Source organism: Falco cherrug, chromosome 10 (assembly GCF_023634085.1).
Source record: "Falco cherrug isolate bFalChe1 chromosome 10, bFalChe1.pri, whole genome shotgun sequence".
Lineage (NCBI taxonomy): Eukaryota > Metazoa > Chordata > Aves > Falconiformes > Falconidae > Falco > Falco cherrug.
Window position 1 is genome coordinate 14,622,439 of NC_073706.1, and position 16,163 is coordinate 14,638,601.

At 48.0% G+C, this 16,163-nt stretch overlaps 1 protein-coding gene across 3 annotated transcripts in view; it reads right to left on the reverse strand.

The window, feature by feature from the left end:
• Positions 1-16,163, reverse strand: part of KCNQ2 (potassium voltage-gated channel subfamily Q member 2) — a 77,612-nt gene that overhangs the window by 24,017 nt on the left and 37,432 nt on the right. For all 3 annotated transcript variants that reach the window (XM_055722808.1, XM_055722809.1, XM_055722807.1), the window contains 2 exons: positions 12,979-13,047; positions 10,935-10,964 (listed from right to left, as the gene is read on the reverse strand). In XM_055722808.1, the coding sequence (XP_055578783.1) occupies positions 10,935-10,964; positions 12,979-13,047 (99 nt within the window). The remainder of the gene's footprint in view (positions 1-10,934; positions 10,965-12,978; positions 13,048-16,163) is intronic.

Here is a 16,163-nt window from a genome sequence, read left to right on the forward strand (position 1 = left end):
AATTTTATTTGTTATTTGATCCTAAATAGCCCAATTGGAATTTTTTTTTTCTTTATTTTAGTTAATGTTGCAGAAGAATATTCCTGGAATCTACCGCATTTCAGTAGTACTAATACTTTGAACTACCTGCCGTTTTTAAAAACAAGTTTTATAAAAATGAATCAGCAACACACCACCATCCAGAATTCACAGCAATCTCTTTGTGCCTCATCCTCTGCTGACTTGCTCCCATCACCTACCTCAGCATAAAAGCCATTGTCTATCCCTGAGGACCCTTTTCTTTGGGGCCCTTTTCCATTCCCACAACAAATGCCCTGCAAATGCTTGCAAGAATCACAAAAGGCAAAAAAAGAAAGCGTTAAATTCAGTGAGGAATACAAGCAAAGAGTTTCAAGCCTGATAGCATAAGCTGCAACACCTACACATGAAAAAATCTCATAGAAATTTGATAAACAATTAAGATCTGGGTGGGTTCTGTTCCTGAGTACTCACTACTCAGAAAAAAACCTAACACCTGATGCGGCTTCTTTGTTTTAACATAGACAACATGAGACAACATGAACAATTAATTGAATTTTTCCTTCTGCCATGCAACTCTCTCATTGGAAACAACACCTGGAATCACATGCAAGTACAATCCCTGCAGAGGAGAATGCTGTTGGGGTCTGCAGGAGCTGGTAGGAAAGAGTCCAAAAGAAATACAGACATAGAGAGAGAGATATATGTTGTCAGCTAATCCAAGATCATGTTCTCGTTCAACTAGAACATTGTGCAGAGTGACGCAGTGTCTCGGAGAAGCGGTATTTAGATGTCACTCAAGTAGATGGTACATGAGCCTCGGTTGGGTGAGAAGTGTGAGTGTTGGTGACATGAGCATGAGGGAAGCAGTAACCCAGCCACACACGACAGCATGAACTGAAGCTTGCAGTTGTGACAGCTACGAGCGGCGCGAGCATGGGGCAGGCACCCTGCTCATGCCAGGGGCAAGAGAAGGGAAACCGTGGCTTTGTAACCAGAGACAAAGATTATGGGAGGCTGTAACATTATAGAGTGTGCTTTAGCCCCTAGGTCTTTATAACTGCTTTCAGTTGGCACCTATTAACAACATATTCGATACCAAAAAAATTATGTTCCCAGGCTGACTTTGGGGAAGATTTACAAAACTTTCAGCTTTTGACTTGAATTTTACAAAGGACAGAAACTGGTTTTTTTTTCTCTGCTGCCAGTCAAAAAATGAGAGCCTGGGCTGGATGAGCACGTAAGGACCGATGCATGGTCCCACAGCTGATAGAAAGATGCTCACTGCTTTAGTGGGCTGTGCATTTAGGTTCATTTAGGCCCAACATGCCAGCACTCAGCAGCAAAATGCTAACCTTCAGATGAGACTTAACCTTCAATTGAGCTGCCATCAGCATTTTTAGAATGCTGGGGGTTTGAGCTCCTGTTTGAAACTCTCTGGTTTGGGGCTCATGCCACTGTCCTCTATAGTATTAAATCAGCACTTTTAAAAATTATGGATTCATTACATTAGCAGTAATTTTGGATCAATAAAAAGTATCACTTGTATTGTCTTGTCATTAATTTTAAACCAGGCTTCAGCAACTGTTTCATTTTCTCCTTTCATTTTGTAGGCAGCAAACATTAGCCAAACTGAGTTGGGCTAGCGTGGACTCAGACCCACCTCTGCACACCAGTTCAACCAGTAACAGTGTCCCATTCTTCTGAGAACCTATGGCCAGGAGACAGAGGTTATCTGCCGTTGGGAAATGAGGCTGTTTTTTAACCCAGAGTTTGTGCTGAGCTCATGGCAGATGAGAACAGCTTGTTAAACCCAGGCAGAAGTGCCAGGAGTGAATGACAGCCTTTGCAACTATTGCTGGGCTCCAGTCTATTTGCAGGTGTGATTAAGAGGCAGAAATCAGTTACTGGAGAGATGAAGGAAAGGAAAATACATCTCTGTGTGGAAAACTTGCCATGACCAGAGCAGAAATCAAGAGAGGACCAGGCTCAAGCCTGGTCTGCCTCCAGTGATTTCAGAAAAGCCATTGTAAGGGTGAATCCAGCCCACAGAATGGAGTTTCTAGAAGTAGAGCAATGCGGGCATAAGGAAAACAAAAGGTCAGCTGATCAATGTCATGGTGAGTAATCCTCCTGCTCTTCCTCATCCACAACCACGGTGTTAGGCTTGGGATGAAGGCAGTCACTGAAATCCTAACGGGAAAGACCAGAGCTGCACCATCCCCACAGCCACCACGTAAACCTGGCTGAGCGTGGGGCCTCGGGTGGCTGAAGGGACACTGGAGCCTGACACACATCTTTAACCTTGGCCTTTGGTATTTTGCAGCATTCTGTTGCAATCGCCCCTCTCCTCCTAGCACACAGATGTTTTTTCCCCAAATTGATGTTGAGCGTTGTCAAACACCACATCAGACATGTCCTGCATCACCCCGCAAGCTTCTGCTCTTTGCCAGCTCAGCTGTTTTGCATTTCAGGACAAAAGGAAAACAGCTAGATTGCATCCTCAAGCTGACTGATTATTCCGAAACTTCAGCAGCACACTACAGCCAGACCCACAGGCCAGGCAAGGGCTCTGCAAACACCTTTCCTTCCCTGCTCTGTGTGCCGTTCCCTCCCACGGCCAGCTCTCTGTGATGCCTTCATCGCTCTGAGTAGACGCCAGGCAAGTCTCTTATAAAGCAGAACATGATACACCTGATAATCTGGCTTGGAATAGTTACATTCCTGTCTAAATATGCATGCATTATTGCATTTACTGACTAGAGAGTATTGGTTTAGTACATTAAGAAACCACGGCTTCTAAGGAGTTTTCTATTAATTTACCTACATTGAGTTTTCCATGATTGCCGCATCATTTAGTGTTATTTCGTTATATGCATCCTAGATGAAGGCGTTTAGCACTCAGCCTCAGATGCATCAAAGTGCTGGCATCTTCCCCTAGGAGTTCGTACAGTGGGGGATTGTAAGCAGGCAGCCCAAGGTTCCAGGGAAACAAGACATTTGGATTATTTTTATGTCCCTTCATAGTTAACCTATTGTTTTACTAAAGCACAGTATGTATAACGCTACATTGAGGATGGATGCGGGTAACAAAGATGCCCTTGTAGCTGCTCCAAAGTTCAAGACTCCTTTTTGACTGGAAGAACCACAGTCTGTAATCCTTCTTCTCAGGGTTTCCAATGGATTAAGAAGATCTTGAGATAATAATTTGTTTCATCCTCCCTTTCCCTTGCAGAACTCAAGATGGGAAAGATGAAATGCGGAGCACAGTGGGAAGGAATTCAGTAGAAAATAGAAAAATTTATACTGGCTTTACCAATTAAAAATCCATGCCTAGGAAGACATGCAAGGAAGACATTAAGATCAGAGTGGCTGATTTTCCAGAAAACAGAACTGGACATGGACAGGTGAGAGGACAGCGTTACAAACATCACTGCTTGTTTTAATCTCTGCCAAAATCAACCTCAATGTGAAGCAACTGAAAGGAGCCCTTCTCTGGCGAGGAGTCCCTGCTTGTGCTACGCCTCCACCTCCACAGGTAAAACTACTCACCTGGCAAATGGAAACACTAGGGATGTCAACTACTACAGCAGACACACTACAGGATGATTTTTTCAGCTAAGCTATTGACCAAATCTTTGTCATTTGGAAACATACTGCAATGCTGTCTATGCAACTGATCATCAGCCAATATTTAAACAGACCTTTCAAGGATAAACTTCAAGGAAGGCCACAGCACCCTCAAAACATAGCAGGAGGCTAAACTCAAAGATTCAGGCTATTTATCCAGGTACAAGGGAATTTCCTACCGTGGAGAACTGCTTATTACAAAACCTAGATGATGCCCCCTGTCTCTGTGTTACCCATTCAGAGATGGGATTTACCGCACTGCTGCCGAGCTTCTGGTACATGCAAGTCTCAGGCACGAGCCCTAGCCTCTAGACTGACAGGTAATAAAAATAGCCAGCAGGGAAAAAAATAGCAAGAAAAGAAAAGATACAAGTTGGAACAATTAATGGAGAAAATCAGAGATACATATACTTTGAAAACTGTAGTTTTATACTGTTAAAACTGTAGTTTGTTGGCTTTCTGAGGGAGACAGAGACTGGTGATTTTAAGAATTAAAACGGACTCCAAAAAAGAGCATGCAAAAATCCAATTTCACAAACATGCGGCATCACTCAGTGCCCTGCCACTACTGGGCTTTCCAGCTGCCTGGCTGCGGGGGGGTTCACCTGCCAGCATTCACAGCATGCAAACTCCGGGCATTGCTAATTCAAGAAGGTGCATGTTTGCTGCTGAGAAGCAGTGTCTGGGGCAGGGGAAGAGACTCCTCCAGTGCAGGTGCTGGAAGTAGACGTACTTACACATAAGTAAAATACAACGTATGTATCGGTGTACCCTTATGGCCGTTAGATGGGTGTACTAAGGGATGCTCACTGGGAATTCTCTGAAGCTGCCTAACAACTGTCAACTTGATGAAAAAGAGGAAAACACTGCTCGTACGAAACCCTCAGCTCTAGCTATCTGTTCCCCATGGGATCTAGAAACAGAACCATTCACAATGCCAATGTCAACGCTGAGGGGAACCCGTATCCCCTACGTCTGGTGGGACAGGCTGAGATTAGTCCTTCTCTAGCTGCGTAGTAGAGGTGCTAGATAGGCAAGCCGTGGCTTCCAAAGGCCACAAGACTAGGAAAGGTCAATTTGTAGTGTCCAGAGAGCCAAAGGAACGGTGACTGAACAGAGGCAGGAAGCTGGAATTTCTCATGCTACTAACTTGACAGTGCTGAACAGTGCAACTCAGTTTGTGAGGATTCCCCGGACCCTGAGGAAGGATGGAGCAACAGGCAGGAAGGGGTCATCTTTAACATTTTTTTTTTTAAATTATAATTTACTTATTTTTTCCCCCATCATTTGTTAAACTTCAGTTCCTGCCCTCCTTCCTTGCTGAGCAGACACTGGTTTGCTAGCCCAGACCAAATTCCCCATCCTCGTCTCTTTGATTCACATGTTCTCCATCATTAGCAGACAAGGAAGCCTCTAATTTCTGTGCAGGCAATGGGGAGGCTCTTTCACCTTTTTTCACTCATCTAGTACCTCTATTAAGCAGAGAAGTGATCAGAACGGGTGGTAGCAGGGTAGAGGGAGAATGAGCCGTGCAGCTTTTGATTAGTTTCGTGCGACGCATTTCCCGTGGTACCTAGAGTTTCCTGAGCAGCATCCACATAGTGACTCTCTGCACGGTTTGCTTTTACTGGAAATGAGGGGAGAGTAAAAATTAGACCTGGAAGCAAATGCCAGACAGGAAACTTTTGATTACTGACTCTAGGTTTAAAAGACAGGTGTTTTGAGGGCCGGGTTCATGACAGGATTTTTCTGTTTGAGCGTTAAGTGAAAAAAAAATAAAAAATCAAGAGGGTTTCTGAAATAATCTCACTGTGGTCAATAAATGTCATTATTAGAAATGACACATTCAGCATTGAATTGGTGGCATCAGTTCATCTGCAATTGATTGCAGGAAGATTTTTTTTCATTTGCATTGGAAACAAAAAGTACTCTCTTCTTCCTCTAAACAGATAAAAAAGAAAATTTTTTAAATTGTCTAAGCCATGGAGAGCCAAAACTTTAACTTCTTTTGTCCAACACCATCAAAAGGTTCAAATTTCTTCTTTAAAAAAAACCAAATAACCAAAAACTCACAAAGAGAGCTAGTTTATCTGTGAATTGTTTGCACTTCTCATACAGGAAATATTAAGCCTGGCATTCAAAAAAAATTAAAATAGATAAAACCGGGGTGTGGTGCAGTCCCATATGGGAAGGGATTTGAACATCTGTGTTCACGCATCTGTTTTTCGTAACGCTTTTGAGAAAGGCCCTACTATTTCTGGGGAGTGACTGGCTTCGCTGAGGCACCACCACAGCTCCCATGAGCCCACTCCAAATCGCCGCTCAGGCACTGCCCTGCCAGGAGATCGCCACCACCACCAGGGTCCTCCACGCCATGGAGCAGCCCTCGACCTGCGGAAGGGTAAGGACGTGGCCCCCATCACCCCACCTAGCCACCAGCGGGCACCGCTTGCTGAGTTTATGGCCAGACTGAAAGGGCTGAAGGGCGTAAAATCCCAATCGTGTTTTACACTTGAACTCGGCGACCGGAGGAGCTCGCGGGCACACACAGAAGGAATTTGCAGGAATTCCTTTTGCTTCGTGGCATCCCATGCAAGCTCAGCCGACACCACTCCCTGCAGCTTGGGGACTCCTCAGGTGCCCGCAATAGGACCCCGCATCCCCAGGTAGCCCTGGGGACCGGTGGTGCTAGCGGGGCTGCTCTGGAGCTGGGGTCTGAGCGTCGCGGCGTGGGAGTGCGACATTCAGCATGCAGAGCCTCAGGGAGACACGTGGGTTACTCTCCTCTTAGTCTCCTCTGCAGTCCCTACAGAAAGATGCAGTCCCTTCTGTGCAAATAATCCGCTCCCCTAAAGGCAACTGATTATTTCCAGATTACTGTCAGTCCCAGCATGAGTCTCTGACATCGGTTTAATTGGTTAGAAGGTCAAAGGCCAACCCAGGCTAACATGGCCCATCATGCTCCTGTGATTGACACCAGTTTCCACGGGCAGTAGTGGTTATTGATGCCTCGGACACTCTAGGTTGGATGAGCAGGGGCCCACAGAGTCAACCAAAGGCATCCTCCAGTGCATACAAAAGCCTTAATCACACCCTGAACAGAGATATTAATGTTGTGTGGATCTCAGACAGACATATACATACACTGAGAGATAGATAGATATACGCACAGATATACATACACATTACGAGGTGGCCCAGTCCAGCATTCACTCAATAGAATGGCCAAGGTCTTGCTGAGTTCACTAGGGTCAAGGGCAACCACAGCTGAGGACAACCTTCCAAAGAGGTTCCTCTCATCACCTACAGGACTGAACTCATGCTGGACAAAGTAATCTGAGTTTCAGCTTCCCAGTCCCCTGGAATCCTTCTGTTTCTTTTTCTCTGATCATAATATAGTATTAAAATCATATGGTTCATGAAGTTTTAGCTTTTCACCCAATCATATTTCGGAAAGTACAAGAGGAAGAAATGTGGTCATGGATGCCTTCAGATGTTTATCAAACCATCTGTTAAAGAGCATCTGAAGCGCACATTTCACGTAGGAGCCTCCGTAGCCCTGGCTAACCATATGTTTGTCTTTTTGACATTACAATCAGAAGACAAAATAAACAGAGACGAGGTGCCACAGCGAATTTCCAGCCTGCTTAACATCGGAGTAATCAAACCCCGTTACCACTCTGATCTGCTGGCTTTCTGCAGCAGGGTGAGAAGAGCCCCACCACAGAGCAGCCCTCCTTCCCTGGGGCTACAAGGCAGAGAGGACACGTATTTTATCCCTGCTTGAGGGCAGCGTGGTCTCAGAGGCGTGAAGGGGGCAGCTAGCCTGGGGGAGGGCAGCAGGGACTTCTCCCGGCCGAGGCAGATGGTGGGGTGGACACAGCACCCAAAGCAACAGGCAACAGAAGAGGCTCTGGAAGCAGTTTTTTAAAAAGGGAGGAAAATAAAAAGGGGGAAGAGGAATGTAGCATGTAGAAAAAGGCCAGAGTCTTTTCTGCTCAACACAGCCTGAGCTCCATGTCACGGGGAGGCAAGCTCCTCTCCCCCCGAGCAGGTCAGCACACAGCTTTCCCGGCACTCGGTCATAGGTGGATGCAGACAAGCTCACGGTGGAAAACAAAACAGAAATTGTAAGAGAAAGGATGTAACCTGTCTCTCAGATCGGCTGTCCCACTTTACTCCAAGACCAAATTAAAAGCCACCCAGGTAATTCCAGGTGACCCCAAGCCTCTGCCACACTAACCTGTTGCCTCCCCATGCCCTCCCAGCCCAGGCAGGGGCTCTCCGTGTGCTGCCTGGGCAGAAATCATCACGGCCACAGCAGCACCAGAGTCAGAGGGCAGCATCACTGCTGGTGCACGAGCAAGACCTTGGCAGCTGCCCCATGCACTGGCGAGATGCTTGGGATGCTCCCTGACCTTGCAAGGCAACACATGCCTTGCGCAGCACGCTCCCACGAGCCGTACCAGCATCCTTTCTCTAACTTAAAATATATTAAAAGGCAAAACAGTGACAAAGCTGTTTCTGTTCTGTTTGCTGTAAGGACTTCGTAGTGCATCAGTTATGGAAAGAGGGATATAGGAAATCAGCCACGTCCTGCACGTAACTACACCGGGAGGAAGATCCATCTCTCTCTGGAAGAGAGACTATATGTTTCCTTACATCGATGGAAATGGAATGCGGCAAATCCTTTACCAGCTGAAGCCGCAGAAGTGTGGTGCTGGGTGGGCTATGAGAGACGATTCATCCCAAGGTGTCTCCTAAGCAAGACAGTCGTCAGCAACAGACCACGGCTGGATGATTAACTGTCAGGTGGGCCAGGAAACAGGGTGAGTTTTCTTTTCTGAGAGCAGGATGACACACTGAGCATCACTGGGAGGCTGGTGGAAATTGAAGTGGGTGGGAGATTTGGGATAGGAATGTAAAAGATCCAGAAACTTTTTTTGGGAAAACAGGTGATATAGGGACTACTGTGCAAAATCCCTTCCTGAGGTCTGAGACCTTATCAGACAGAAAAGAGCAGCAGGAGCAAGTAGAACTGATACCGCCCTAACAAAAAACAGAAGGGAAGAGCTTTGGTTCTGCTGTGGCCGCTGAACCGAACAATATGGAAAGAACTGTAATGTCAGATACACGCAGCTGCAGACCCTCAGCTTAAGCACTCCTGGGTTCAGGGATGGCATCTTACAGCAGAGGAGAACAAAACACATCAGTGTCACAAGAGACAGATACACTACAGGAGCAGGAAAGCAGCACTTGGAAATGACCCTGACAAAGGAGCTATATAGAGTAAAAAATACTCTGAAAAAGGACAGTGAAGGTCTGTTTTTACTTCTTTCTGTGACATAAGATCAAGGAAACAATGTAGAAAATGAAAAGGGAAAAACCTGCAACCTCTACAAAGAAGTATTGAATCCAACCTAGTGTTTTAACTGGTGAAAATGAACCCTGTAAGGCAGGACTAAGATTTAAAAATAAGAAATAAGACTAGTGCCTCATCAATAAGACCAGTGCCTGTGATTGCAGGGATGCCAGCTGGTGTGACCCTACAAGGGACTGTTGGTTCTTAGATTTTCTGGAGCTGACCAGGTCGAATAGAGATTTTGTCTCACTGCACAGTTATATGCCTGTGAGAAATGTGGATTTACCCTTCAATGCATCCAAAGTATGTCACTGGCTGAGACAGGGCAGTGGAGCAGCCAGGCCCCTGGGGTGAAAATGCTTACCCTCCTGATGCCACAGGCGGGTGGCCAAGGTCTCAGCCCTGGTGTGCTACCAGAGAGCATCTTCCACGTAACGCTCCCTGCTTTAATAGATCTGGATGGAGGATGCCTTCGCTCTAGCTACACAGGCTGAGACCCAAGGAGGAAAAAAATAAAAAAAATCTGGATAGTTGAAACATGATCTTGGAGATTTGGTTAATTTGACAGGAAAGTGGACGGAATGCTACAGAGGTTCTGCTTGCAAAGCAAAATTTAAATTAAGGACAGAAAAAAGAGGTGGGGGAGGGAAGGAAAGAAGGAAAGAAGGAATGAAGGAAGGAAGGAAGGAGGGAGGGAGGGAGGGAGGGAGGGAGGGATGGAGGATGAAATTTTCCTCCCTTTAGTCAGCACCTTTATCTACCCAGACCTCTTTGGTTGGATTTTATGCCAGGGAAAATTTAGTTTCTGGTCTCTTCTAAGCTAAAAGGCACAGCAGAAAGTTAAATCTGCAAAATGTCAGGCTCTAACTATACTTCTGAAAAACGTATTCAGTGTTTACAATATTTAGCCTGTAAGCTGTGTTTTGATATATGAGATGGAATATCTGAAAGCCAAGCAGATGATCTCCACAGATCATCAGTTCCGCGTCTCGCCTCCCAAGGAAAAGAGATTCAGTCCCAGAATTACTCTTGAAAGAACTGGGAAAATAGAGGACAAAAAAATCCCAGAATTAAATGCTTCTAAGGGGATGAAAAGTATCTTAAAAGCATCCCAAATACCAGCCCTGTTGCTTTCCCTGGGACATGTAAATAGAGAAAAGCTCTCCCGTAGGTGAGGTTTACAGCTGGCCTTGGAAGGTGCTCGCCACGTCTCAGAGGCGCCCGGCTGAGCACGCTCTGCACGGTGGGCTCGAGGCGTGGAGGGAAGACGGAGCAGGGACTGTGCTTCATCCAGAGGTGGTGAGGCCAAAGGGAATGGGGTGGAGAGAAGGTGTCTCTGCCATGCAACATCGTGCTGTGTCAGAGAGCCCTCCTGTGTCCCACGGAGCAGCAGGTCCACGCAGCCCTGCGCAGTGCCCTGCAGCGAGAGGAGCTCAGGAGAAGTTGCTAACTCAGTGACATGGTGATGGCTTTGTGTTCCCATGTCACCTCCGCCTGGCATGGCGTTGAGTGATGGAGACGCAGGCAAAGCATCACCTACCCACCAGCATTCATTGAGCCTGCGGTATACTGGTTTCAGCTACAACTGAAGCAACAAAAATTAAAAAAAAAAAAGCAGCATAAACCAAAGCCCTGCCGTCACCCCAGATAAGTGTCTGCCAGCTCTACCCGTGCTGCCCACCACTCTCTCTAGCCCCCACAGCCTCGCTATCCTCGCAGCTACAGCCGGAGGCAGACTGGAAGGAAGATATGATTTAAGGTCCAGCATACACGTAGATACATTGGACTGCCACAGCACAGAAAAAGCACGGTAATACCTAGAATGCTTCCCTCAATGGTGCCACGACATGGTACACACACGCACACACGTACATAGAAATCTACGGGTAATGCATGGGAATGGCGTGTTGGCAGTGATACAGACCTTGGCGATGGTTCGGGCTGCTGCTCTTTCCTTTAAACAGAAGCAATAGTACATTAGCATGGTATCAGGTGGCAAAAGATGTTGCTGCTTCACTGTTAAAACATAACGAAAGGACAATACCAAACAGTACAACTAAGTGGAAGTTGTGGACAGAAGAAAGGGAAAGGAGCACTTAATTCCTGGAGTTTCTGGCCTGGACAGAAGATCACTGGAGACTCACACAACCTCAGAGAAGACACATACAACGCACAGGGTCGAAGAGTTTATCCCAACCCATCCTTGCACCTACGCATGACTGAGACACCTGACGGTCGTGTGATTTGTGTGAGCACAGGAGGACTTCTGTGGGCTCAGAGAGCAGCCCCCTTCATTTGCAAACGTACCGCCCTGCGTTGTTTCGGCACACAGGGAAGGATCTGAATGGCTCCTGTGACCCTGGGGCATTTGCTTTTCCTTCCTGGCCACTGGGGCAGAGCTAAAGTCAATCTCTTGATGCACAGCTTCATGCTGCAGTGCTAACACGTGGTGCTGGTAGGGGGACACTGGTGGGAAGGAGGATGGACCCCTGCCCTGACATCCTGACACCCCACGTGGGGTTTCTGCCTCCAAAACCTTTGGCAGGTACTTTTCATAAGTAGTTGGCAAAGGCTACATGGAGGGAGTGGGACATCACAACTTTTGTATGCCATTTGCTACTGAGATCCCAAACCACTCGATTGGCCTGAAAAATCACTGACATTGAGGACGAAGAGAGCTGACCACCTGCAGAAGGGGAGGCATGACACTGCAAGCCAGGCTAAGGCCACACTGAAAAAACCATCTCACCTTCACTGACCAGGCATCTTGGTGGTGTGTCCCTCCAGCAACAAGAAAAAACTGCTCTGCCTTCAACTACTCTGATTCACAGCTTCTTCACAGTGGGGAATTGCATTTAATCTGGGGCCTCGAAGCAGCCTTGCCCCTGCAGCCCCGTAAGAGAGGGAGCAGACTCTGTTTCTCAGAAGATAAGGGTCTGCCCCCCCTAACACCAGACAGTCTAAGGGACCAAGCGGACTGCGAGAACACCTGGGCAGGAGGACCTCAGTTCCCTCTGAGCGTGGTGCTGTACCAGCCCTGGTCCTGCTTCCACCCAGCAGTGACCACTGAGATGCTGAGATCTGCACAGACCCTGACCCCTCTCCCTTAGGCTGATTGCAGCCGCCTGGAGAGACTAAAAAACCACCCCTCTACCCTCCATCCTTGCTCAGACAAGCTCGGAATCCCAGCCTCAGTCACTAGCTCAAATACATTTCAAAGTCTGAGGTCTGACCCATGGGTCTACAGATCTCTGCTCTCTGCAGAGACCCACAGCCCAGGGCAGTCCCATCCCACGCCTCCCCACCTGGCCCCAATGCCCACCGGCGTGGCCAGCATCTCTCCCTCCCTCCCAGGGTCTGCACACTCCCCACTCACCAAATGGTGCAGCCTCACCTGCTTAAAAAACCCAAGGATTACCCCTCCCGAGCACAGGCTGAAGGTGCAGGACTCCTGGCCCTCTGGGGCAATGATGTACACATTGCCACAGCAAAATCAGCAAAAAAATTTCACCACTACAAACTTGCTTGCTCTGGGAGGAGGCGAGAGAAGGTTGAGGGAATAGAGAAGGAATTAACACATCATGGACCTGAGTCTCCTCTGAGGGTGGTGAAGTGCAGAAAGGTCAGAGGAAAACTGGGAACACTACCTCAATCAGACCCTTTGAAAATACAACTTTGCATTTTCAGCCAAGCACTGTAGCATCACTCTAGAGCCAAGTCAGGCTGAAGAAATTCATGTACAGCATGGGAGAGGGATGGGGAGGAGGTTGCTGAGTGACCCATGGGGGACCAGCTGCCAAAACCATTCACATCTTCAAGGCTGTCCATATGCAAAAGGCAGGAAGGAAAAAAAAACAAAAGAAAAAACCCAAAAGTAAAAAAAAAAAAAAAAAAAAAAAAAGAAAAGAAAAGAAAAGGAAAAGGTTGCCAAGTGTGTGTTTCCAAGCTCTCTTAACTCTGCTGCTAACCTGAATGTCAGTCCCGATTTGCTCTTCAGGTTCCTCAGGAGCTCCAGCTGGTTCAGCGGAGGGATTAGTCTAAAGGGAGAAAATAAAGACCATTAATATTCAGGCAGAGCTGATTTCAGAGCCTCCTGTCTCAGGACCTTCCCCCGCTGCCCCATTCTTTCAACCAGAACCAGCTTCGTGCCACCAACTGCATCTGGGGGACAGCTCAGGAAGGATGGAGAGGGGTTTGGCTGCTACTTCCAACAGCATCCTAAGGCAGAGCGGGGGGGGGGGGGGGGGGGGGGGGGGGGGGGGGGCGGGAAAGACAGAGGGTGACAGCAAGAGAGAGAGAGAAACTCATCTGCACCGCCGGGTTTTGAATCTCCCAAGACACAAGCCGCTGCCAGGGTTTCTGAGCAGGATGGCGGTGGCTCGGCCGGAGGCTGCTTCACCCGCAGCCCCACGGCTGCATTGCTCTCTGTGGGGCTCCACGCTTCGGCCGCCTGTGAAGCGGAGGGAAGCTCTGGTTTTGGAGGCAACTGCGAAAACTCAACCCTGCTGCTCTTGGGAGTGTGGGGAGGCATGGGAAAGGGTGGCTTATAGGGCAGAGAAAACAGAGACCTGAGGTTGGGAGCACCCCAGGAGAAACAGCAGTGCGCTCCAGGGTCAAGTTTAACCAGCTCCCTACCTTCATGTCAGGTTTTGCCCCAAAACGAGGCAAACCCATGTAACATTGCCTTCAGTAAACAATGAGTTTCCTTCCTTTCTCAGGATGAAACAGAACCTGACAATGGGAATCCTCGTTAATGATTAAAAAAAAAAAGCCAACGAACAAACACCCTGTTGCCTGTCCTGCTTTTGTACTAAAAGCCATTGAATCAGCTCCCGCATCCACTTTTGTTTTCTTCCGTCAGACCCTGGGGGACTGGGGCTTGCTCCATCAATATTTAACATTTCACAGTCAGGTTTTTAACCAAGAGAGATGCGAGCTGGAGGTGTTGGGGGCAGGACGGAGAACGCTGCACACGGTTGGGAAGAGCAGCATCTAATTCAGAGCACCCATGGGGACTCTGCATTCAGGGCCAAGGCTAACAGGGCTTATCCCATGGCTTGCTGCAAAATCCTTGCTGGGCCACCAGCGTGCCCTTGTCAAACTGTTGAAGTGCCACATGCCATCGCTGTGCCCAGAGGGTGCAAAGTCAGCGCCACAGCCGTCTCCGGTCGCACTTGTGACAAGCAAGCGGGAAGATGCATCCTTGCAGGGATGGAGGGGAGGACAAGGGGCTGCTGGCAGGCTGGGGACAGGCTGCCTGCAGCTGCCCACATCTGTGTGGCTGGGGCCACAGCCCAAAGAGCCATAACCCCAAGGCATTGTTTATTTCTGCCTTTGCTGGAAAATGAACCATGTAGGATGAGCCGTGTAGGTTTTAATGAAAGCAAGAAGGACGTATTCAAACTGTCCCAAAACTGCAACTTAGGACTGGAAGGAAAGGTGTGCAAGTGCTTGCAAATGACCAGACCGGTCTCGAACTGGTCTCAGCTGAGGTACTGTAAGAAATGGGGCTGTTGCTTACTGTAAAATAAAGGCAGAGGTATTCACGCCCACATTTTTTCAGCCATTATGAGACCAATAGTTTCAGGTTTCCTCTGACTGGAAAAAAACCAACTGGAAAAGCCTCTCCTCTGCATGCACAGAACTCATCCTCAAAAACACAGTTGATCAGCAGAGCAGATTTGGTGTTCGCAAGATTAAGGCAATCAGAAATTTTTCGAATCCTAAGTATGGAGAAAAGTATAAAAATAGGCCAGAAAATTTTGGCTCAGCTCCCCAGTCCAGCTCTGTTCACTTCCATCCAGAGAAGAGCACATCCTGATCTGATGAATTAATGATCCTCTTCACTCAAGACATCAGGAAGAAGTTGACCTTGGTGCAGCAGAGCAGTGCATGAGTGCTGGGCTGTCGCCTCCCTTCAACCCACGCAGGGTTTGCAGATGTGTTCCAAGACAGGAGAAGGAGGTCCATCAAATCAAGCACAAAGTGTACTCGGCAGTTAACGAAGGGTGCACAACTGGTGAGTTAGTTTCCCAGGGAGGTCCATACCCATCAGAACATGGGACAACAGCCCTCCATTCTCCAGCTGGGATCACAAATCCAGGGCTCCCAACAATGCAAGCCTCAGAGCTGAAGAGCTCACTAGATTGAAGGATTCGGGATCCCCAAAGGAGCTCCTTCCTTTGCATTATTAGCCCGTAACACAAGGTCTACACTGTGCTGAAGGTGGCAACCTCTCGGGCCACCACAGATGCTTCTATGCAAAGGCAAAGATACACAAGCAAACACAGAATTTCACCATTTCTGTGGTAGGGTGACAGTCCTGGTACACGTTGTGGAAAAAAGCAATGTTTTACTGAAACAATAATTATTACAAATGGGTGTAAGCTCATCCATGTACTTGACCTGAAATTTAATCTGAATTGAACGCTCAGCCTAAGCTGTCATTACGAGAGCCGCTTGGGGAAGAGCTGCTGCATCGCACTATTTCACCACAACCTCAAAGAAAAGGCAGGGCTCTGCACAGTGCGTTAAACGAGCTTTGCTACAAAATGCTGGATGGAGGGCACCCTGCCCTGGGGTGCGTGCCCAGCGAACAGGTGATGCAGGTGCCACTGTGTCCTCCAGAGACGTGAAGGAAGGACCTCCGGCTGGGGCATCTCACGTTTTCTCTCTCTCCTCCTGGTCTGTGTGTCACTTGTTAGCAAGGGAAGCACGTTTCAGTTAAAGGGGAGCTGGGTGAGAAGATCTGCACACCACAGGAACACACACAGCTCATGCCACCCACCACAGCAACACTTCTGAGTCGCCAGCTCCGCAGGGGACCCAGTGGTACCTACAGCTGCTTCCCATCACCCCTCCCCGTACAGCACAGAGAAATGCCACACTAACTCAAGGTGCCGGCTCCCCCATCCAAAGGGAAGGCACATTTGCTATTCCTGGTAGCACAGATAATGCTCAAGCATTTGGGGACAGTAGGGATATCATGCCTCCGGCCAGGACATCATCATAACCCCACAACACGAGGAGAGCAGCAGCACACAACAAGGTGGGAGCATACACAAACACGAGCGCACACCACAACACGCACACACACATAGAAACGATGATGATTTTTTTTGAACAGCCCCAGTATGAACAATTAGGAAGAGGG